This window comes from Nansenia antarctica, assembly GCF_963989245.1.
Source record: "Nansenia antarctica genome assembly, chromosome: 4".
Lineage (NCBI taxonomy): Eukaryota > Metazoa > Chordata > Actinopteri > Argentiniformes > Microstomatidae > Nansenia > Nansenia antarctica.
In genome coordinates this window covers 62,506,058-62,527,731 of record NC_137689.1, presented here as the reverse complement: position 1 = coordinate 62,527,731, position 21,674 = coordinate 62,506,058, and the positions used below count along the sequence as shown (strand labels likewise).

Sequence of the window (21,674 nt, the reverse complement as noted above, 5' to 3'; positions counted from 1 at the left end):
AGGTTCCTCCTCCAGGCTCTAGGACACATTCTTGGCACACTTGCGCTATTCTCAGGATGTGGTGAACCAACACCACGCACGCACGCACAGAGGAATTGCTATAACACCAATCCACAGACAAGAAGATACCATTTTCATAATTTACTCAATGATCTATACAATAGATTGCATAAGGAGTCATGCATTTGACAGTACCAGTTAATGTCCCACTTTACAATAATCCACAAATATACAAATAATATTTCAGTTCAAGTTAATGACAGTATCACCGTTTTTGTGTGCCCATCAAATATTGCAATATTCATTGTTTAATCTTAAACATACCGGTACTTAAAACTGACCACTCAGTCAATATGCTTTTCTCTGTAACTGCACCTGGGCCAGATTTAGAGACCACGGTTAGTGGGGCACCAGTCCAGTTAGACTAACCAGGGGTCGGGTAACTTGGTGCCATAGCAACCGGGAACTTAGTCTCTTGGGAAAAGTTGAGAAACATCTCAAAAACGATGTATAGACAGCAGTGGTCAGCAGAGCAGAACAACATGGACATAGGATAGAGCCATGTATGGGAACCAATGTCAATTGTAAGTTACGATGGACAGATGTAAAGCTATTCTCTCTCTGTGAACAAGTATATAAGCTGTAACTTCCATCAGTACATTGCTCGGTCGCTCACTACACCACAGAGCATGCTGCCTTGGAAACATCTGTACAGAGAATGTAACCCAGATCTGCATAATACAATGATTACGATTCAACCTTCTCTCTGAGTGATCAATGTTATTCCCGGCGGAGTTTTCCCTGACCACATGACTTGACTAAACATAAATACAGTAGAACCTGACCATGACAAACAATGGTCCTTTTTTTCCTGGTCAGGTGACATAAGTCCACCCATAAGTCCTTGAAGACCAGAATCAGAATGAGTGAGACAACGAAGCTGAGAAGCTCATTGGCTACTGGCGTATGTCCATGTCCAATCACCGTCCTTCACCTGCCCTGTCTCTGTTCCAACATGTCGACCGTCACATAGGCTGTGAGCGGGGTCGGGGTCGTCTTGCTGAGCTGCTTCGTCTCCAACAGAAGCTCGCTCTCCTCCGTGACGCCCTGCATAACCTGACTCCCCAACCCAAAACCCAAGCCCACAGGAAGTTCCACCGGGCTCTGGTTCTTGTAGGGGTTGATGGGACAGCTCTCGAAGGTCTGGATGACTGAGGAGACAGTGGTCATCTCCGCAGGGGGGGCTAGATGCTCGTCAGGGTGCCCCAGTCCAGGGGGGTTCCCTGGGCCTATGCCTGAGTCCATGCTCCCCTCTCTGGGATCATGCTCACAGGAGGTCCAGCTACAGAAGCTGGGGATTCGCTCCTCTCTCTGGTTGTTGATTGGCTCCTGGTCCTGTGTTTCCTGGTCCTCTGTAGTCGTTGGAGTGATGTCACCCATCATGGCGTCCACCTCCCAGGGGTAGACCCTGTCACAGAAGCTCTCTCGTTGCGGGGGGTGGTTGAAGGGCTGGATCTGGGGGGTGACATGATCACACACGTTTCCAAAAGGGAATGGTAAAGACAGTAGGAATGATGGAAACTGCAGCCTGTTGGGCCACCCTGAAGGAAGGTTCATTATTCACTAGGTTCTGGGTACTAGGAATAAAGTTATAAATAAACGGAACTGTAAATAAACTGTAGACATTTTAGAGAATTACAGGAATACATTACTCTTCTTCAAACTATGGTGAATTGGTGGTGTAAGGGTTTGTAGTCCATATCTACATTGAATAGGACAGATGTTAAGCATTTTAAGGTGAGATTGTGTGATCATACCTTGTAGGGTATACCTTGTATATACTCTGAGAGGACCAGAGGGAATAGAAGAGTGAATAGAAAAGTAAATAGAACAGTGAATGGTGCAGTAAATAGAAGTGTACATAGAACAGTGAATAGAACAGTGAATAGAACAGGTGTATAGTATGTTAAGGTAAAGGGATGTGAGGTTTTGTGGTATGATGTTATTGTTGTTTACCATGTGACCAGTCTGAGAAGACCAGTGAGCCAGGGAACTTTGACCAGGGTCAGGCACCATCTTCTCCATAAACATTCTCCACCTACCAATCACATTATAATGAATAATCATTAATAATAATAACTACAAATAAGCGCAAAAAGCTTTACTCTTAATTTTGGGTATTTACATTTGCGTTTGGCTTCCATGGCTTAGAACAGAACAGCCTGAACACACGACACACACACACAATAGGTCTGAAACCAGACTGTCAACAGTTGGTCAAACCACAGGGCTAACCTGAAGCATACTGTGCTGGCTATTTCTCGTTTCCAGCACTGTTTCAGCTATGGTATATATATATATATATATATATATATATATATATATATATATATATGGTATATATACATGTAACCAGAACAGCTCAGTACAGCCCATCACAGCCCAGTATGGCCCAGTACGGCTCAGTACAGCCCCGTTACGGCTCAGCTTGGCTCAGTGCAGCCCTGAACAGCCCAGTACAGCTCAGTACGGCTCAGCTCAGTTCAGACCTGCGGGGTGAATTAGGGTTTAAAGGTGAATCCACCATTTTGAGGACCTACTGAATAACACAGAAGAGTCCCGTGAAGAGGATGATGAAGATGCTGAGGCCTCCAAAGACCCCCAGCAGGAGGATGAAGGGGCGATCTAGGGGGTGAAAGAAATATATATACATAATAAACAAATACTTTTGTGCAATCTATAATATGTAAACAAAGGCTTTTATTTATCTTGAGCAGAATATAACTATTAATGTGTTCAATCAGCAGATGTTGTTGGAACACGAGTTTGAAATGCAGGTCAGAACAGATGCACTGAATGAATATACCATACTATATAGCATAGTAATACACTGAATCAATGTATAGGATAGTAATATATTGGATCAACATGCTATAGGATAGTAATATACTAGATCAACTTACAATAGGATAGTAGCATACTGGATCAACGTACTATAGGATAGTAACATACTCAGTGTTGCCACAGTTACTTTGAAAAAGTATTCTGATTACTGATTACTGATTACCGTACTCCTTTAAAAAGTAATCTAGTTACTTTACTGATTACTTGATTTTAAAAGTAACTAAGTTAGATTACTAGTTACTTTTTTAGTTACTATTGGCAGCTGCCTAGGCACCCGACCCCCCCCCCCACAACATAAAAATGAAAACTGGTTTTGCCAAAACTCACTTTATTTTAACAGTAACTTAAATTACATAATTAAACTTTAAACAATAACTTAAAGACAGAGAGAGTGAGAGGGCGAGAGAAAGAGAGATAGCTGGATAGATAAATACAGCAGGCTTCATTTTGTATGCATTGCTTTCCACACTGGGGAAATTTATAAGCAGAGTGTTGATAGTTTCCAAATCAGTTTGACTAGGGAACAGAGCTACACGCTGCCTCAGAGAAGATGTTCCTTTCACCGAAGCACCACACCATTTTACAACGTCTCTCTCTCTCGCTCTCTCTCTCTCTCTCTCTCTCTCTCTCTCTCTCTCTCTCTCTCTCTCTCTCTCTCTCTCTCTTTCTGTCTGTCTCTCTCTCTCTCTCTGCCTGTCTCTCTCTCTCTGTCTCTCTCTCTCGCTCCATTGTGTAGGCTACGCTTCTGTTTACACTGTGCAATCAGCGTGGTGATACACGTGAGCGATTCTGCTACAACCTCGTGTTGAAAACGTGAGCACTGACATCACTCCCCAAGACGCTAGAAAAGCAAACAAATGTTTGTTTACTATCGAACATTACAAAGGAATACTGCATTTAGCCTAAGTTATGAGGTAGTAACGCAATAGTAACGCACAGTCACTTGAATAAGTAACTTTAATCCGATTACTGATTTTGAAATAGTATCGCGTTAGAATACTCGTTACAAAAAAAAGTATTCAGATTAGAGTAACGCGTTACTTAGTAACGCGTTACCGGCATCACTGAACATACTGTATCAACGTACTATACATGGAGAGTAAAACTATAGCCCCTTTCACACATACAAGCCTTCCCAGTAGATTCCATGCAATTTCCAGGGTCGGCGTATGTCTGAACGTGACTGATGTAAAGCGATCAACTTCTCCAGAATTGATTTAATTGAGTCGTCACTTACAAGCGAGTTCGTTTAATCTCAACGAGACGTCCTTGATATAACTTCTAAGATAAAATGATCCAATCATATATTCGGCACCACTACTGAACTGTTCTTTAAGAGAATATTTATTCGAGCACATCAGCAAACAATAGCATCAGCAAGCAATAGCATCAGCAAACAATAGCATTTCATTCCATGGAAAGGGGTCTTATCTAGCTTCACCTCCTCAGGCCAGTATCAGCTGGTTAACTGCAGAAGCTTCACCGGACAAGAGCCCCGTTTCGCCTTGGTGCATAGTCTTTATACATGTTCCTTAACATTTAGGGATGGGCTGTCCCTCTGGTAGGTTTTATGGTAAGCGTCTGTTTTATATCGGTATGTGGCTTTCGACTCCTTTCGGTGTCCGTGCGAGTGTGTTATCTTCTTCTTCTGACCCCCCGGTCGTTTGTCATGGTGAGAGTGTTCGGACACTCTGTCGGCAACGGTATCCTGAGCAGCCTAGTCTTGCGCGACGTTAGATACACACACATTCTAATGTTTTTTAAGGAACCAGTAAGCATATGCACACAGTTATGTTTTTAGGATGCACAGATATTTTGATAGTTATTTTGGGTGTATTCTACGTACGTTCTAAAGCACTAATTGGCCAGTTATTTAATCTTCAAACACATTCCCTCCTGACCAGGTCTGTAGGTCCTATGTCCTTATCAGGATCACTTGTGTAAACATCACTGTTGCCAGGCCCACAGACTCCCATGACTTGGGATTCGATTAACAAGTTAAAATACAGTATAGAAGAATAGACTTATCATTAATCATTAGTTATGATAGTATAAAATGAGTATAGGGAAATAGAATATCATAACAGCAGGTACAAAATGGTTGTTAGTACATAGGTAAAAATAAGCAATCTACAGCCGGTTTGAACCACAACACTTTCTCCCAGTCAGGAGCCCCTTCCCCCCATGTCGCTCAAAAGCAGAACCTCTCTTTTATGGTTCTGTGAGACTTCAACTGACCTCAGTCACATATTATTTAAATGAACACACAGTACTTGATTTATCACTTCTAGTTATTTTAATACAAATCCCTAACACTGACCAGGGAAATCCGCCCAGGCAATTACCCGGGTGGAGACCATGTATAATTCCATGCAATTTACCGGGTCACTCACTGTATGCCTGAACGGAAGCCTGAACATTGCCTGGTCTGTCTCCTTTCACAGCTGTCCTGCATCGTGCAACCAGCAGGGCAGAGCGCATAAGAACTGCCCCAGACTCTGAATGTCGCTACTGCTAAATATAATTCCACAACTGGACACTACTTCATTTCCAATCATAGTGGAGGTAGGATATATGGCAGATATGGCAGTCTCATCGGCTCCACAGTTCTTTGGTGGAAAGGCATTTTCAGCAAAGTTAAAACACGAAAATCTGTGCTCACTACCTTTTCCAGTTGAACATAAACTAAACTATTTCAATGCTGCTACTGTTTGCGAAGTTACAAGTTCCTTACATCCCACCATTTTTTTCAAAGGATGCAAAGTTCTATACGTTCATAGCCTATGGAGACGTTTTAGTTGATCCCAAAGTCTGTTCAAACCCAGGCAGCGAGACCAGTAAAAAAACACAACTAGATCTTCTATAATTCTAACTGGATAGTACTTCTTTTCCAATCATAGTTAGTTAGATTACTTATTTAGCTAGCTTACTTTTACGTATCAAATGTACATTTTGTGATATAGACGCAGTGCACACCGTCTCCTCTCAGCTGTCCTGCATCGCACAGTTAGAGCCTCTGTGTCTCTACTCACGGTGGGAACGCCTCCTGCATGACCTCACCAGAAGCTCAATATCATTGCATCAGCCCTCATTGGCTGGCCCAGATGACGCTTATGTCAGGAGGGGAGGGACCCTCCTCCTTTATAAGGCATAGACAGAGCGTCAGTCGCCCACTAAACTTCTCCGCAGACGGCTGAACCGCCAAGTTAGCCTGTCTGGGGAAGACCAACTCCTGTGTGGGCCAGCTGAAACGCTGCTGTCACAGAACTAACGCGGTGGCGTCTTCAGCCATACCTGGACCGAGCTGGGCGGACCTAGTTCCTTCAAGCCCTGACACCGGTTTCCTGGTGCTGGATGACCAGGGAGATGAAAGCCCTACCGCTGCTCGGTACATCCCAGAGAGAGATGCGTACAACGATGAGGGCAGCGTGTTGTACAGCTGTACAACGATGAGGGAGAGTCGCCCAACTCGGACCTCATCTTGTCAATCGATGATGAGGAGGAATCCCACTTCCCCATCGGTAGGCGCGGGGCTGCAAAGCTCCCTACGCCGGACGGAGGTAACCAACCCTCCGCCCGTCTCCTCTGGACCTTGACATGCAAGACATGTGCAAGCAAGCGGCTAACAGGCTGAATATCCCATGGCCCGTCGCCCAAACTGAAACTGCTTTGACGGGAAGAGACTGCAGATGGCGGCCAAGACGGGTAAACAAATGATGCCGTTCTTCCCGGAGCTACTCGACGAGATACCGTCAACGTGGAAAGAACGGCCATTCAACGAGAAACACCCCGTAGTTGGGGGTTCTCAGCTGGACTGTGAGGGGATGGACTCCTTCGGCCTTCGCCACATTCCGTCGATCGAGCCCATGGTAGCAAGCCATCTGCACCCGAAGGCTTCCATGTCTTCATCCCGTCCATGTCCGCCAAATCAGACTGCTTCCAGTCAAGCCTTACCGATAAGTGCTACAAAGCAGTGGCTCTGTCAGAGAGGGCTCTCAATGCCTCTGCCCTTCTGTCAGCCGACAGATTTCCATTCTCAGGGAGAAAGGAGCTAGAAGAATTGTGCCTCTCAAGGAGAACCACAGCGGGTTCTACTCAAGGTATTTTCTGGTCCCAAAGAAAGGGGGGGGCATTAGAGCTATTCTAGACATCCACGCTCTGAATCAGCACCAAAAATACAGGTTCGGGTTGTTGACATACTCCTCCCGTTGCGTTTTATAGGTTCACATTAATCGACCTGAAGGATTAATAGTCTGCACGTGGGAAAGCCAACGTGCCAAAGCCAAATCTTTCCCATTGGATAGTGGGGTCTATTGCCTTGGCTTACTCTAGTAGGGGCCTCCATCCTCCCGCGGGCTTACATGCGCACTCTATTAGAGGTCTAGAGACCTTGTGGGCTCTCTTTAAAGGGGTTTCTATTCAGGAGGTGTGTGCGACGGCACACACATTTGCTAGATTTTATAGGTTGGATGTCACGACACCAACTCTAGCACATTCAGCACATTCAGTCCTCAGTTTGGGTTCCTCTTAGGACGTGGCTCCTAGTGTGTGAGGGTCCATTGGGGACAGTTGTTGTTTTGCAGGCATGTCTGGCAATACAGGAGTGAGTATTTTCCCACAGTGAGACACGAAACGAATACTATGAAAGAGAACTTTAGGCTATTTAGTATAATCATTACTCATAGCAGTATGAGTGAGTATCTCACCAGTTCACCCTTCTTGCTACAGAAGCGAGGAAGAGGTGTACTTGAATGACGACTGATGCTCTGTCTACGCCTTATAAAGGAGGAGGGTCCCTCCCCTCCTGACATAAGTGTCATCTGGGCCAGCCAATGAGGGCTGGCTCAATGATATTGAGCTTCTGATGAGGTCACACAGCAGGCGTTCCCATAGTGAGACACTCACTCAACCTCCTCAGAGAGCCGGGGTTATGTAAACAACCTAAATACTTACTGTATCTGTTTGTTGTGAAGACAGTGATGCTGCTATTGGTTGACCCAGTAACAGCGGTGGCCATGACATGAACTCTGTATTTCCTGCCTGGTTGGAGATGTTCTAAGATGACCAGCTTCCTGCTGTTAACAGTTACATCTGAGAGGAGAGAAAGGCAATCATGTTTTAATTGATGTTTTATTTCTACAGGGGATATTTTATTTTATTTTTTATTTTTTTCTCTCCAGATTTTATCCCTTTTTCACCCAATTTGGTAGCCAATTGAACCCAACCTAGCATCCAATTATCCCCTGCCTATTGCGTAGGATCCGCCGCACGACCCCGTGGCCGGCAGCCCCAGAGGAGATCGCCAGGCAGACTAGCTGACTGGCTCCTCGAGCCCAGCACCGTTATTCCGGCACCCCGGGGGCGGTGTTGCGCGACGGATCCTTGTCCGGAACTATTCCTATACCGCCCTCGGGAGCGGCCGCTCAATATGCCGCTCCCTGTGTGTGCCTCGGCCATATCCGGATCTGGCGAGCTGGGATTCGATCCCAGTCCCCGGTGGGCAGCTTGCACTAGTGGTTAGTGCTTAGACCGCTACACCACCGCGGGGCTCTACAGGGGATATCTTACTGAGACCGGACACCCTTACTGAGCCCTGTAGGAACAAGGTATAGTATCTGGCTATCTCAGTTTCTATCTGGCCATTCTCACATAAACAGACAAACAAACAATCAACAGTTTATAAGGAAACATACTCATCTCAGGCTCTGTCTCTATCTGGTAGAACACCGTGTAGTTGACCACCGCTCCGCTACAGTAAGTCTGTGGCACCGCAGTCCAGTTGACCCAGGCGCTCCGGTCCTCAGCTTCCACATGGACAGAGGAGATGTTCCCTGGAGCTGGCACACAGGAAGAGGAACCGTTACACAACAGGATCTGAACATGGAAGGTGCCGGCTTCCCAGGCACAGATTATGCCTACTCCTTGGCCTGGACTGAAAAGCTATTTCAATAAAGATCTAGTCCAGGGCTGAACAGCCCAGAAGATCACCGGCGCCCCCCTCCCCTCTCTGGAAGAGCTGTACAACACACGCTGTCTCAGGAAGGCCTCCAAGATCTCCAGGGACCCAACCCACCCTGGGTACGAACACTTTACCCGGCTGCCCTCGAAAAGGCGGTACAGGACCTTGGCCGCAAGGACAAACAGACTGAAGAACAGCTTCTACCCCAGGGCCATCCAGGCCCTGAACACAGCAAAGACCTAGGTTCTGGGCCCTGGACAGTCTGGACGGATTGATGGCAGCTGCTGGACTGAAAAAATCAGGTGTAGTGCTGAGGCACAAATATGTACATTTCAAGCCTGCAAACTGCGACACTTTAAATGAATGTGCAATAACACTATGTGCAATATGACAACCCTAGTCGTCTATCTGTACAGTATAGTATAGTGGATAGTGTACATAGCCTTTATTTATGTAAACCAGCTCCTTCCCTTCTTGTGTTTTTTTTTTAAAGTTTTTTTTCTTTCCTAACACCAGGGGAGCCACCCCTCCTAAATTTCGTTGTTTGGTACCTGTACTATAGCAATGACAATAAAGACCATTCATTCATTCAGGCACTTAATCTGTGTCTGGGAAACTGGCTCTAGACACATGAATAAAAGTTAGAGGAAAATTTGTTCTGTACCTCTTTCTTTGGAACAGATGCATGTAACATGTTCCTGTCCAGTCTTGTCATTGTTCAAAGGAGTTACTGTTATAGTGTACTGCTTAAAAGGCTGCAGGCCTGAGAGAGAGAGAGAGAGAGAGAGAGAGAGAGAGAGAGAGAGAGAGAGAGATAGAGAGAGAGAGAGAGAGAGAGAGAGAGAGAGAGAGAGAGAGAGAGAGAGAGAGAGAGAGAGAGAGAGAGTGAGAGGAAGAGAGAGAGAGAGAGAGAAGGAGAGAGATAATAGCTGTTTGGAAACATCCCAATGTTCTGTAGGTCTCTAAGTGCAAACTGTGGATAAGAATAACAGGCTGAGTGGTGAGTGGCTGTAGAGAAACCCAGTCTAGCACCATTAGTTGTTAAAAGTCTCCCAACCACAATGACAAACTAAAAGAATGCAGCAGTGGGCAGTTCAATCTCAAACAGCTGGCACTGATTGACTATGGCATATGAAAAAACATATTGTTCTCAGTTTACAGCATGTCAGATAGTTAAGCCAACACATCAATATAACACAGAATAATCCTGTATCTAGCTTTCCACCCAGCCACCCGCCCACCATCCTTCCATCCATCCACCTATCCATCCCTCCATCCATCCACTGACCCATCCATGCATTAATCCATCCATCCATCTTTCCTTCCTTTTCATCTCAACCCACTCACCAGTCAGTGAGATGTGAGTGTCTGGTGTCTGTGTCCAGGTGTAAGTGGTTCCATCTGTGGTCCAGTCTACCATGTAGCTATGGACCAGCTGTTCAGGGAGGGTAGAGCCAGGGGCAGGGACAGGGGGAAGGCCAGGGGCAGGAGCAGCCCAGCTGACCTGGATGACACCATCATGGGCCGAGGTGTGGACCTGTCTGACCTGAGGGAGAGCTACAGAACACACACACACACACACGCACACGACAACTGTTACAGCATGGTCGTATCTACATCAATGTTACAGTACATCATAATGAAAAGCAGAAGAACAATTAACATTATAATCGACTAACAATAATAACTGTATAATGTAAAAATAATACTGTATTGTAATTTGTAAACAAAGAGATGCCCAAAGCCACCTCAGCATTACGCTTGAGGACTAAAGCACAGGACACAAAAATATCAGATTGTACATGTTGTCATGGTGTGTACTAACGTATTTTGCTACATGTTAACTAGTGTTGTTCCGATACCGATACTAGTATCGGCATGGCCACCTATACGCACAAAAATGCTGGTATCGGTATCGGCGAGTACTAACAAACCAAAAAAACGACTTTTTTTTTTTTTTTTTTTTTTTTTAAGTACTAAAGTTATTTTGTTTGTAAATGTTCACTTGCTGTTGCACTACTACTACGACTGTTTTATATCTTAAATGGATATTGCACTGATTGGCATCTGTGAGAGCCACATTTCAGGTTTTATAAGGGGTTGATTTTCTTGTCACCATACCAGGTAGACAATAAAAAAAAGTTCTATAGTATTCACTCTCTGTTGGTATTTTTTCCTGTTTTACAAAGGTTTTGAGCAGTGCCAGACTAAGTGTTAGCAATAATTTTACATCGAGGTGAGTATGCGGCTCAAAAAACATGTTTTTTTGTTTTGTTTTTTCAAACGCCGTGGTATCGGATCGGTACTCGGTATCGGCAAGTACTGCACGGTCAGGTATCGGTATCGGTATCGGGATCAAAAAATGGTATCGGAACAACACTAATGTTAACAATGAGGTACAGGCAACTGAACACTCATAGGAGGACCTACTCGCTCCGACGGCTGGTACGTAGGTAGAATCTTCTGGAAACGTGATGTCATGGCTGTAGGCAGCCAGGGTGATTCTGTGTGCCTCCTTGTCCAAGGTAACCCTAATGTTATCTCTAGTTGTGTTGAAATGTTTGACAGGTATGGGGTTGTTGTCAGTCATCACTCTGACTCTGTAACCATCCACAGCCTTGCATGCCGGTGAGATGCCCTGCACAGAGAGAGGTCGAGGACAGAGCAGAACAGTACATCACAACCATTCAGTATTATCCCAAACTCCTTTCAGAAATCAGTGGGTCTGTTTGGAGTTATATTTGGTCATCGTTTTGGGAATGGAAATGTCTTGTAATGTTGTACTGCTTTGATTGTAACCTATACAGGATAGGAGGAAATTACATGTGGTTGACATTGACCCTTGTGTTGTGATGAGGGTAGCCCTGCCTGTTACTTCTAGGCCCAGATATAGCCATTGAACTAGGAGGATGTCCTCTTGGTATAACACTTCAGTCTGTGGCATCCATGAGCGAGGTCCCAGGTTCAAACCCCCAGCCGTTACATATAGGCCCCTTTTCAATTGTTCTCAAGAGTTCTCAAAACTCGTCTTGCCCTCCTGTGTGTGTCACCTTACCTCCCACATCAGGTGTACCCTCCTCCCGGTGATGTCAGAAACTTCTATCTTCCTCCACAGGTTCAACGGTATAGAGCTTACTGTTCAGAGAAACCAGGGGTAAAAAACCATCATAGCACTAGTTCAAAACCATCTTAGCACTAGTTCATTGTAGTCTATGATCCAAAAGACGATAGTGTTTTAGCCTGTTTCTATCATACAGAGATTATAAAAAATGTAAATGTTTCCCATTTAGTCTACTATACTTCATGCTACCAGACTCAGACCTCTACCAGACTCACAGCTCTACCAGACTCGCACCTCTACCAGACTCGCACCTCTACCAGACTCACACCTCTACCAGACTCACACGCACACCTCTACCAGACTCACACCTCTACCACTCACACCTCTACCACTCACACCTCTACCACACTCACACCTCTACCAGACTCTAGGGCTGCAACGATTAGTCGATTGGGTACGACTAATCGATAACGAAAATTCGTCGACGTGAAATGTTGTTGTCGACTAATCGCATAAAAAGATATATTTCCAAAAAACGTTTTTTTTTTTTTTTTTTTTTTTTTAAACGGGAGCCATGCAAGAATCAGCTGGGTAAGTTTTAGCTAACGTTGTTAGCCAACTGGCTAACGTTATATTGTTAGGGTCGTAATGTTTATGTTAGCTTTACTGTTACATGTTGGAAAACAACGTCTCATGGACAGGGCTGTACATGCTATGAGCGTTTGTGCTATTAATTTATTTGCCCTGTGGCACGCATGTGACAGACAGAGGCGCTTGTATGTAACGTTACGTAGCAGGGGTTTTCCATGTTGAAGCCAGGAGAACGCGAGATGAAATGAAGTGAGGGGTGGTCGCTATTAAAATACCAGGTAGTCATGGTGGATGATCATGAATGATGCTTGATAAGTGAATGCTATTTCAATTATGTTGAGTCCACCAGCGAGCTGTCTGTAAGATAAACAGCGCCAAGCGTAGCCTACTAACGTGAGCTGTCTGTAGTCTAGCCAGCAATGCTAGCTAGCCAATCAACTAGCTCTGTGAGCAGCTGTAGCTTGGCGTAACGTTAGGTTAGATAGCTAGTTAAGCCGGATTTATGCTTCTGCGTCGCCATTTACGCGCAGCGAAAAGCCACACGACTAATCGAGACTAATCGGAAAATAATCGACAGATTAGTCGACTACCAAAATAATCGTTAGTTGCAGCCCTACCAGACTCACACCTCTACCACTCAGACCTCTACCACACTCACACCTCTACCACTCACACCTCTACCACTCACACCTCTACCACTCACACCTCTACCACACTCACACCTCTACCACACTCACACCTCTACCAGACTCACACCTCTACCAGACTCACACCTCTACCACTCACACCTCTACCAGACTCACACCTCTACCACTCAGACCTCTACCACACTCACACCTCTACCACACTTACATTTACATTTACATTTTTGGCATTTGGCACTTATTTGGCACTTATTCCAAAGCGACTTACAATCAATACATTTGAATACTAAGCATGTGAATCAGCAATCCACCATTCGTTGCAGGAAGAGTAATCTAGCTCGGGCCCGGGGCCACTGATAGAAGGAAAAACCTTCTCCCTATCGCCTTCTACTAAAACCTTTTTATTTTATTTTTTTTATTTTTTTTATTTTTTACTGGAGAAACTGAGAAACAGTACAAGGGGGGCAATAGAAGTTCTTAGGGACACAGTAGAGGGGAAAGCGGGTGTCTTTAGGAGACGTAGTGGTAAGGGTCAGAAGATGTCTCAGGAGGAGCAGTTAAGATGTAACCTGAAGAGATGGGTCTTCAGTCTACGACGGAAGATGGGTAGTGACTCTGCCGTTCTGACAGCCGTGGGGAGCTCATTCCACCAGCGGGGAGCCAGTGTTATCCGTAACACTCACACCTCTACCAGACTCACACCTCTACCACTCACACCTCTACCACACTCACACCTCTACCGGACTCACACCTCTACCACTCACACCTCTACCACTCACACCTCTACCACTCACACCTCTACCACTCACACCTCTACCACTCACACCTCTACCACACTCACACCTCTAACAGACTCACACCTCTACCAGACTCACACCTCTACCACTCAGACCTCTACCAGACTCACACCACGTCACACACGTCTACCAGACTCACACCTCTACTAGACTCACACCTCTACCACTCACACCTCTACCAGACTCACACCTCTACTAGACTCACACCTCTACCAGACTCACACCTCTACCACACTCACACCTCTACCACACTCACACCTCTACCACTCACACCTCTACCAGACTCACACCTCTACTAGACTCACACCTCTACCAGACTCACACCTCTACTAGACTCACACCTCTACCACACTCACACCTCTACCACACTCACACCTCTACCAGACTCACACCTCTACTAGACTCACACCCCTACTAGACTCACACCTCTACTAGACTCACACCTCTACCAGACTCACACCTCTACCACTCAGACCTCTACCAGACTCACACCAGCCTCAACCAGACTCAGCCCCTAGCAAGAGACTAGCTTCCATCATTAACTATTCATAATCACTTTATGCTGGTTCCTCTGTTTCCTTTTCCTCCCACAGCTCTATCAACAGGCAGCCGTAATTGTTTTCAGGAAGTCATCACATGATATATCAAGTCAATACAGGAGAACACGTAGTACCATTCAACAGTAATACTGAAACTGAAAACAGGCTATTGTACAGTTAGCTGTCTCAAGCAAGACCATGTACAATATATGAAATAATATATATAGAAATGAAGAAACCTTCAGAAACTTTCAGAACCTTTTCTTTAAAGAATGTATGATCAGGAAATGTGTAAAGGTGGTGATTGGTTCACAACGTTGCTCTAGACAGACTAGATTTCACCAGTTGTGTGTCAACTAAAGTCACAGACCGTCTCCTACCCGTACGACAAGTATCAATACTCATGTGATTTAAGGGATAGTGTGTAAACAGGATTCCAACCTTGTTTCTCACACCTCATATCCAATCAGTTGAGGTGAAGAGGCTTGTAGAGAAAAACACATTTCTAAAATATTATTCAGGGTCAGGAAGGTTTCCAACCTCTCCAGAGCCAGAAAGTCAATCCATCCAGCCATCCATCCATAAATCCATCTACCCATCCATCCATCCATCCATCAACTCATCCATATTTTTGATTGAACAGTGTCTTACCATTAAGTGAGGAGAGGGCTGTCTCTCCACTGGTCCATTCGCTCCAGGGGGCGTGGCCTAACGCACAGCGCACCGACACTGTGTGGTTGGTGCAGGGCTCCACCTCCCCTGTGGTCAGAGAGCCCAGGATGGCGTTCACATTCATGGACGTGTTGATCACATGCTACAGGAAGTGAATAAACAGAAGAGAAAACAGAGACATCAGTGACACACACACTTGTCACTATAAATAGCTCAGCTCAAACTTCTTTTTAGATACATGCTTTTTCAGGGAACTAAGATGGCTTCGTTTTGTATTGTTTTTCTGAGAAAACAGAGCTATGCTGACACAGAAGGAAAATAAACAAAGTCTTACACTGGACTCTGGACTCTGCACTATTAAAGCTTTACTGTCCAATGTCATGACAACTGGACATTTGTTCTGCTCTAGGAAACAGAACTATGACACTGCGCAGAGCAACAGACAGAGATCTTACCATTTAGATAAATGGTAAATTATAAAGCTGCATACTGTACCTGGGCATATTTGACTTGACAGTTTATTGACCAGCCTATATAACGCTCTCCTTCAGGTCTGCTCCATTCAACCCTCAGACGGTTGAACAGTGGAACCACCTTCACCCTCTCAGGATGGTCGACCTTCACTGTGAAAGCATCATCCCCAATGTTACGGATAAGATGGCCATTTCTTAGAAGTAACATACAAGTACATTCACAAGACATACAGGTGCATCTCAAATTTGTATTATATTCTAGAATTTAATTCAAAAAGTGAAACTTTCATATATTCTAGATTCATTACACAAAGTGAAATATTTCAAGCCTTTTTTGATTTAATGTTGATGATTACGGCTTACAGCTGATGAAAATCCAAAATCTAGTACCACAAAAAATATTAGAATATTACATATGACCAATCAAAAAAAGGATTTATAATACAGAAATGACGACCTTCTGAAAAGTATGTTTATTTATGTGTTGCGTCTCTCCATTTTGTCCTGCATTCAATGTTCCTCTATATTTCCTACTCATACCGTCACATAGGCTATATTCCAATATCCACATTAGTGTACCACATAGAATAAAGAAAAGTATTGGTATAGTGGTATAAAAGTATTGGGATAGTGGTATGCTGGTGAGGACATGGGCAGTTTTAACACAGGCAGTTTTAACGTGTTTCTGCTCCGCAGTGTCTCGTAGGAACAGCAGCCGGCACACTCTGTCTGTTTCTATTCCTCGCTCTCTCTTTCTTCCTCCCTCTCTCTCTCTCTTCCTTTCTCTCCCCCTCTCTCTCTTTCTTCCACTCTCTCTTTCTTCCTCCCTCCCTCTCTCTCTCTTCCTTTCTCCCCCCCCTCTCTCACTGTCTCTCACTCTCTCTCTCTCTCAACTTTACCTCCCCCTTTCCTCTCTATCTGTGTGTATGTGTATGTGTCCACAGGGTGCTGGATGAAATCCTAGAGAAGCTGGTCCAACTCATACAGGAAGATACACGCGCACGCGCAAACACACACACGCTCTCTATGCATTTTGATTACGTACTTGTTTGCCATGGATCCAGTGGTTGTGTGACTGAGTCGACCTCCCAGGCAGTGGTCGTAGCTCTCACAGTGATGTGTTGAATACGGGACAAGATGGGCATGTCCGTGAATGTACACGACCTTCTCCTAGAAGTGCATGTATTGCCCTCCCAATTTCCACCGCCATTAACTTTCTCCCTACATAGAGACAGACAGGTAACAACCCCTACACAGAGACAGACAGGTGACAACCCCTACACAGAGACAGACAGGTGACAACCCCTACACAGACACAGACAGGTAACAACCCCTACACAGACACAGACAGGTAACAACCCCTACACAGAGACAGACAGGTAACAACCACTACACAGACACAGACAGGTGACAACCCCTACACAGACACAGACAGGTAACAACCCCTACACAGACACAGACAGGTAACAACCCCTACACAGAGACAGACAGGTAACAACCCCTACACAGAGACAGACAGGTAACAACCACTACACAGACACAGACAGGTAACAACCCCTACACAGACACAGACAGGTAACAACCACTACACAGAGACAGACAGGTAACAACCCCTACACAGAGACAGACAGGTAACAACCACTACACAGAGACAGACAGGTAACAACCCCTACACAGAGACAGACAGGTAACAACCCCTACACAGAGACAGACAGGTAACAACCCCTACACAGAGACAGACAGGTAACAACCCCTACACAGAGACAGACAGGTAACAACCCCTACACAGACACAGACAGGTAACAACCCCTACACAGAGACAGACAGGTAACAACCCCTACACAGAGACAGACAGGTAACAACCCCTACACAGAGACCGACAGGTAACAACCCCTACACAGAGACAGACAGGTAACAACCCCTACACAGAGACAGACAGGTAACAACCCCTACACAGAGACAGACAGGTAACAACCCCTACACAGAGACAGACAGGTAACAACCCCTACACAGAGACAGACAGGTAACAACCCCTACACAGAGACAGACAGGTAACAACCCCTACACAGACACAGACAGGTAACAACCCCTACACAGAGACAGACAGGTAACAACCCCTACACAGAGACAGACAGGTAACAACCACTACACAGACACAGACAGGTAACAACCCCTACACAGAGACCGACAGGTAACAACGCCTACAAAGAGACAGACAGGTAACAACCCCTACACAGAGACAGACAGGTAACAACCCCTACACAGACACAGACAGGTAACAACCCCTACACAGAGACAGACAGGTAACAACCACTACACAGACACAGACAGGTAACAACCCCTACACAGAGACAGACAGGTAACAACCCCTACACAGACACAGACAGGTAACAACCCCTACACAGAGACAGACAGGTAACAACCCCTACACAGACACAGACAGGTAACAACCCCTACACAGAGACAGACAGGTAACAACCCCTACACAGAGACAGACAGGTAACAACCCCTACACAGAGACAGACAGGTAACAACCACTACACAGAGACAGACAGGTAACAACCCCTACACAGAGACAGACAGGTAACAACCCCTACACAGAGACAGACAGGTAACAACCCCTACACAGAGACAGACAGGTAACAACCCCTACACAGACACAGACAGGTAACAACCCCTACACAGACACAGACAGGTAACAACCCCTACACAGAGACAGACAGGTAACAACCCCTACACAGAGACAGGCAGGTAACAACCCCTACACAGACACAGACAGGTAACAACCCCTACACAGAGACAGACAGGTAACAACCCCTACACAGACACAGACAGGTAACAACCCCTACACAGAGACAGACAGGTAACAACCCCTACACAGAGACAGACAGGTAACAACCCCTACACAGAGACAGACAGGTAACAACCCCTACACAGAGACAGACAGGTAACAACCCCTACACAGACACAGACAGGTAACAACCCCTACACAGAAACAGACAGGTAACAACCCCTACACAGAAACAGACAGGTAACAACCCCTACACAGAGACAGACAGGTAACAATCCCTGCAACACCTGTGGTGTGACCCTGAAGACCTGTGTTAGCACTGAGCACTTAGGCTTGAGCTCAGAGGGCTAGCACAGTTGTGTGGTGTACAGAAGGTCACAGGGACATGCAGCTGTTGGTCATTCAGAATGTGACAGAGAGGAATGTTGAGGCCAAAGTGGATATAGTAACAGGAAGCTTGGAAAAGCACGTGCTGTATATCAGGGGAGGCTGGTGGAGGTAGATATCAGAGGATGGGCTCATGGAATTAAATGAGGAATGGTATCTAAGACTTCCTCATTCCATTCATTACAATGAGCCTGTCCTCCGATTTCTACCTCCACCAGCCTCCCCTGTTGTATATACACATGGTCAAAACTCACCATTTCCTATAGACTGTGTATTTTACTTTCAATGAGGAATCATTCATGTTGTCCTCCCAGTGACATGTAAAATTACTTGATGGTGATGTAGACATGACACATGATATGTTACTGGGTCTCTCTGATGAAAAAGAAAAGAAAAAGAAAAATATGATAAGTCTCAAAAAAAGATTAATTCAAATGGATGGATTTAACAATGAATGATGATGAGTCCTTGGATGACGTGCAAAAACAACAACAAAAGAAAGAGTCAGTGACTGAGTGAGAGAGAGAGAGAGAGAGAGAGAGAGAGAGAGAGAGAGAGAGAGAGAGAGAGAGAGAGAGAGAGAGAGAGAGAGAGAGAGAAGCTTAAAGATTATAAGCGATCCTCCATATTGTACTAACGGTATGTTTTGATGATGGTCCCACCCAGAACCTGCTCAAAAACCAGGCTGTGGCATTGGACCGTTGCCCTGTGCAGGGAGAAGTTCCCCAGGGCCACAGCAGAGAAGGTGGAGTTGATGACCTCATAAAGGCTCTCATCCACCCTCTGGTTGTTCAGGGTCCAGTAGATCTTGCCGTGGTTGTGAGGGTGATCTTCACCACTGCACGTGTTCCTGAACCCAATCTGGATGTCGGAGCCCAGCTCGATGTAGGGGTCTTTGGGGATAACTTCACATGTACATCCTTCACGCTGTCCTGTTGTTGGAACAATTAAACATAACGGAAACTCTGAACTCTGAAATATGACAAACATCTTAAAGCACCTAACTATAAGGGTTATGGACAACTCTAATTTGAAATATGAAATCCCAAATGATTTCATAATACATGTACATCTATCATCATTACCAATAGGGCAGGGGTATTCAATTACAAATTCAGTTGGGCCAGATTTGAAAACCAAGAAATGTTGCTGGGCCAGACATTTTCAGCGGCCAGTAGCCTAGGCACCAGGTAATGACACATTTCAAACCAACACAAATGAATGTAGGCCTAATGAAATACAAGCAGTTTATTTATAGTTTTCCTTTTAAATTAGGTAACATCTGACACAGGCACGTCAAAAGTAATCTCAAAGTGCATAAAAAAGTGTACAGTAGTATACCAATAAAAAAAAAATATTTTGTAAAATATAAATGTTGGTCATAGCTGACCCAGGCACATCACAAAGTGCTTTTAACTGAATGAAAATAACCATCAACGCCTTGAGTGCACAATTTAACAAGTTACAATTACAGTTAAACAATCAAATTTAATCTAATCTAATCTAATCTTACCCTGCTGACTTTCTTAGTGTGAGAAGTGACATGTTTTATTCTGAACAAGAGCAGTGACATTTGGCTCTTAAGATGTCAATGCAATCCGAAGGCATTGGTGAAGAGTACTGTTAGTCAGGGAACAACGAGAGCAGCTTTTTATTGTGTTCATGTGTGAAAAGCTTGATTCACAGGTGTATGTTGATCCAAACATACTGAGCACATGGATTTCTACTTTCTTAACGTTAGGGAACTGGTGCACGTTGACATTACTCCAAAACTTCGCAGGTCCATTAGTGCGAAGCTCCTGTGCCATGGTAGCGGATGACTGCATGTCAACAAGTTCGAGTATGAATTTCCCCTCGTCGATGGAAGGCACCACTCCCTTTCCTCTGGTGGATAAGTCCCCTTCTATTGCAGCAGTGAACGGGTCTCTGGCAAAGCCCATCACCTCTGCGGGCAGAGCAAGTCCATCCAGTCGACCAGCAAAGTTCTCTTTCAACCTCGCAATGAAATCAGTCATCACATCTGTGATTTGTGCCGGGGATGAGACGCATTTGCGGAGCGTCGGAAAAATGCAGCATTCTGCCGGTGCAGAAGTCGGCCGCGAAAAGGTCCAGTTTGACTTGGAACGCGCCTGTTCCACAAGATCAATCACAGTTTTGTCTCTGCCTTGTAGCCCCACATTTAGGTCATTCAGGTGTTTGAATATGTCACTCAGAAAGCAGACATCAGCCATGAAGTTGTCGTCCAGTATACGATTCAAGTGTGTTTCTGCCTTCGTTTGCTTGCTGCTGCGGAGGAAAGTTGTAATCTCCTCTCTGAGATCGCAGAAACGCTCCAGTGCCTTGCCTTTGGACAGCCACCTGACGTCGTTATGCAAAAGCAGATCGTGGTGCTCAGCAGACATTTCTGACAGCAGCTTGCGGAATAAGTTAATAATAATAATAATAATAATAATAATAATAATAATGTTGGAGGCTCGAAGTGGAGCGAATAAAATTAATTGTAGCCATCACGTTGTCCATTGTTGTTTTAAGCTCCCCGCTTAGTTTGTTTAGAGTGTTATATTCACGTTCTGTAGGCTACTATTGTAGACATTTCTGCATGAATTTCTGAACACTTGCGAAATACGTTTTTCTCTGCTTTTATGGCTGGGCCAATCGGGGGTCACGTCTGGGCCGCATGCGGCCCCCGGGCCGCTAATTGAATAGGCCTGCAATAGGGTATCAAAGATCTTTAACACTAGAACAGCCATGAGGGGTCATATTTCTATCAAATTTCCACCCAGTATCCTTACATTTTCTAAATCACTCCAGGATAAGCTAGTATAAAGCTATTTTGCAGTTCTTCTGTGTAGGAAG

At 45.0% G+C, this 21,674-nt stretch overlaps 1 protein-coding gene across 1 annotated transcript; it reads right to left on the bottom strand.

Moving 5' to 3' along the window:
• Positions 1 to 212: 212 nt before the first annotated feature.
• On the bottom strand, positions 213 to 19,808 carry LOC308156232 (interleukin-31 receptor subunit alpha-like; the record flags this gene model as incomplete). Its single annotated transcript, XM_080529582.1, has 14 exons — positions 213 to 1,515; positions 2,017 to 2,098; positions 2,601 to 2,685; positions 7,858 to 7,995; positions 8,598 to 8,741; positions 9,528 to 9,626; positions 10,211 to 10,420; positions 11,294 to 11,501; positions 11,919 to 11,998; positions 15,147 to 15,309; positions 15,663 to 15,790; positions 16,686 to 16,861; positions 19,073 to 19,193; positions 19,457 to 19,808. The coding sequence occupies 14 exons, from the start codon at positions 19,806 to 19,808 to the stop codon at positions 991 to 993; spliced, it is 2,511 nt and encodes an 836-aa protein (XP_080385708.1). The 3' UTR covers positions 213 to 990.
• Positions 19,809 to 21,674: the final 1,866 nt, after the last annotated feature.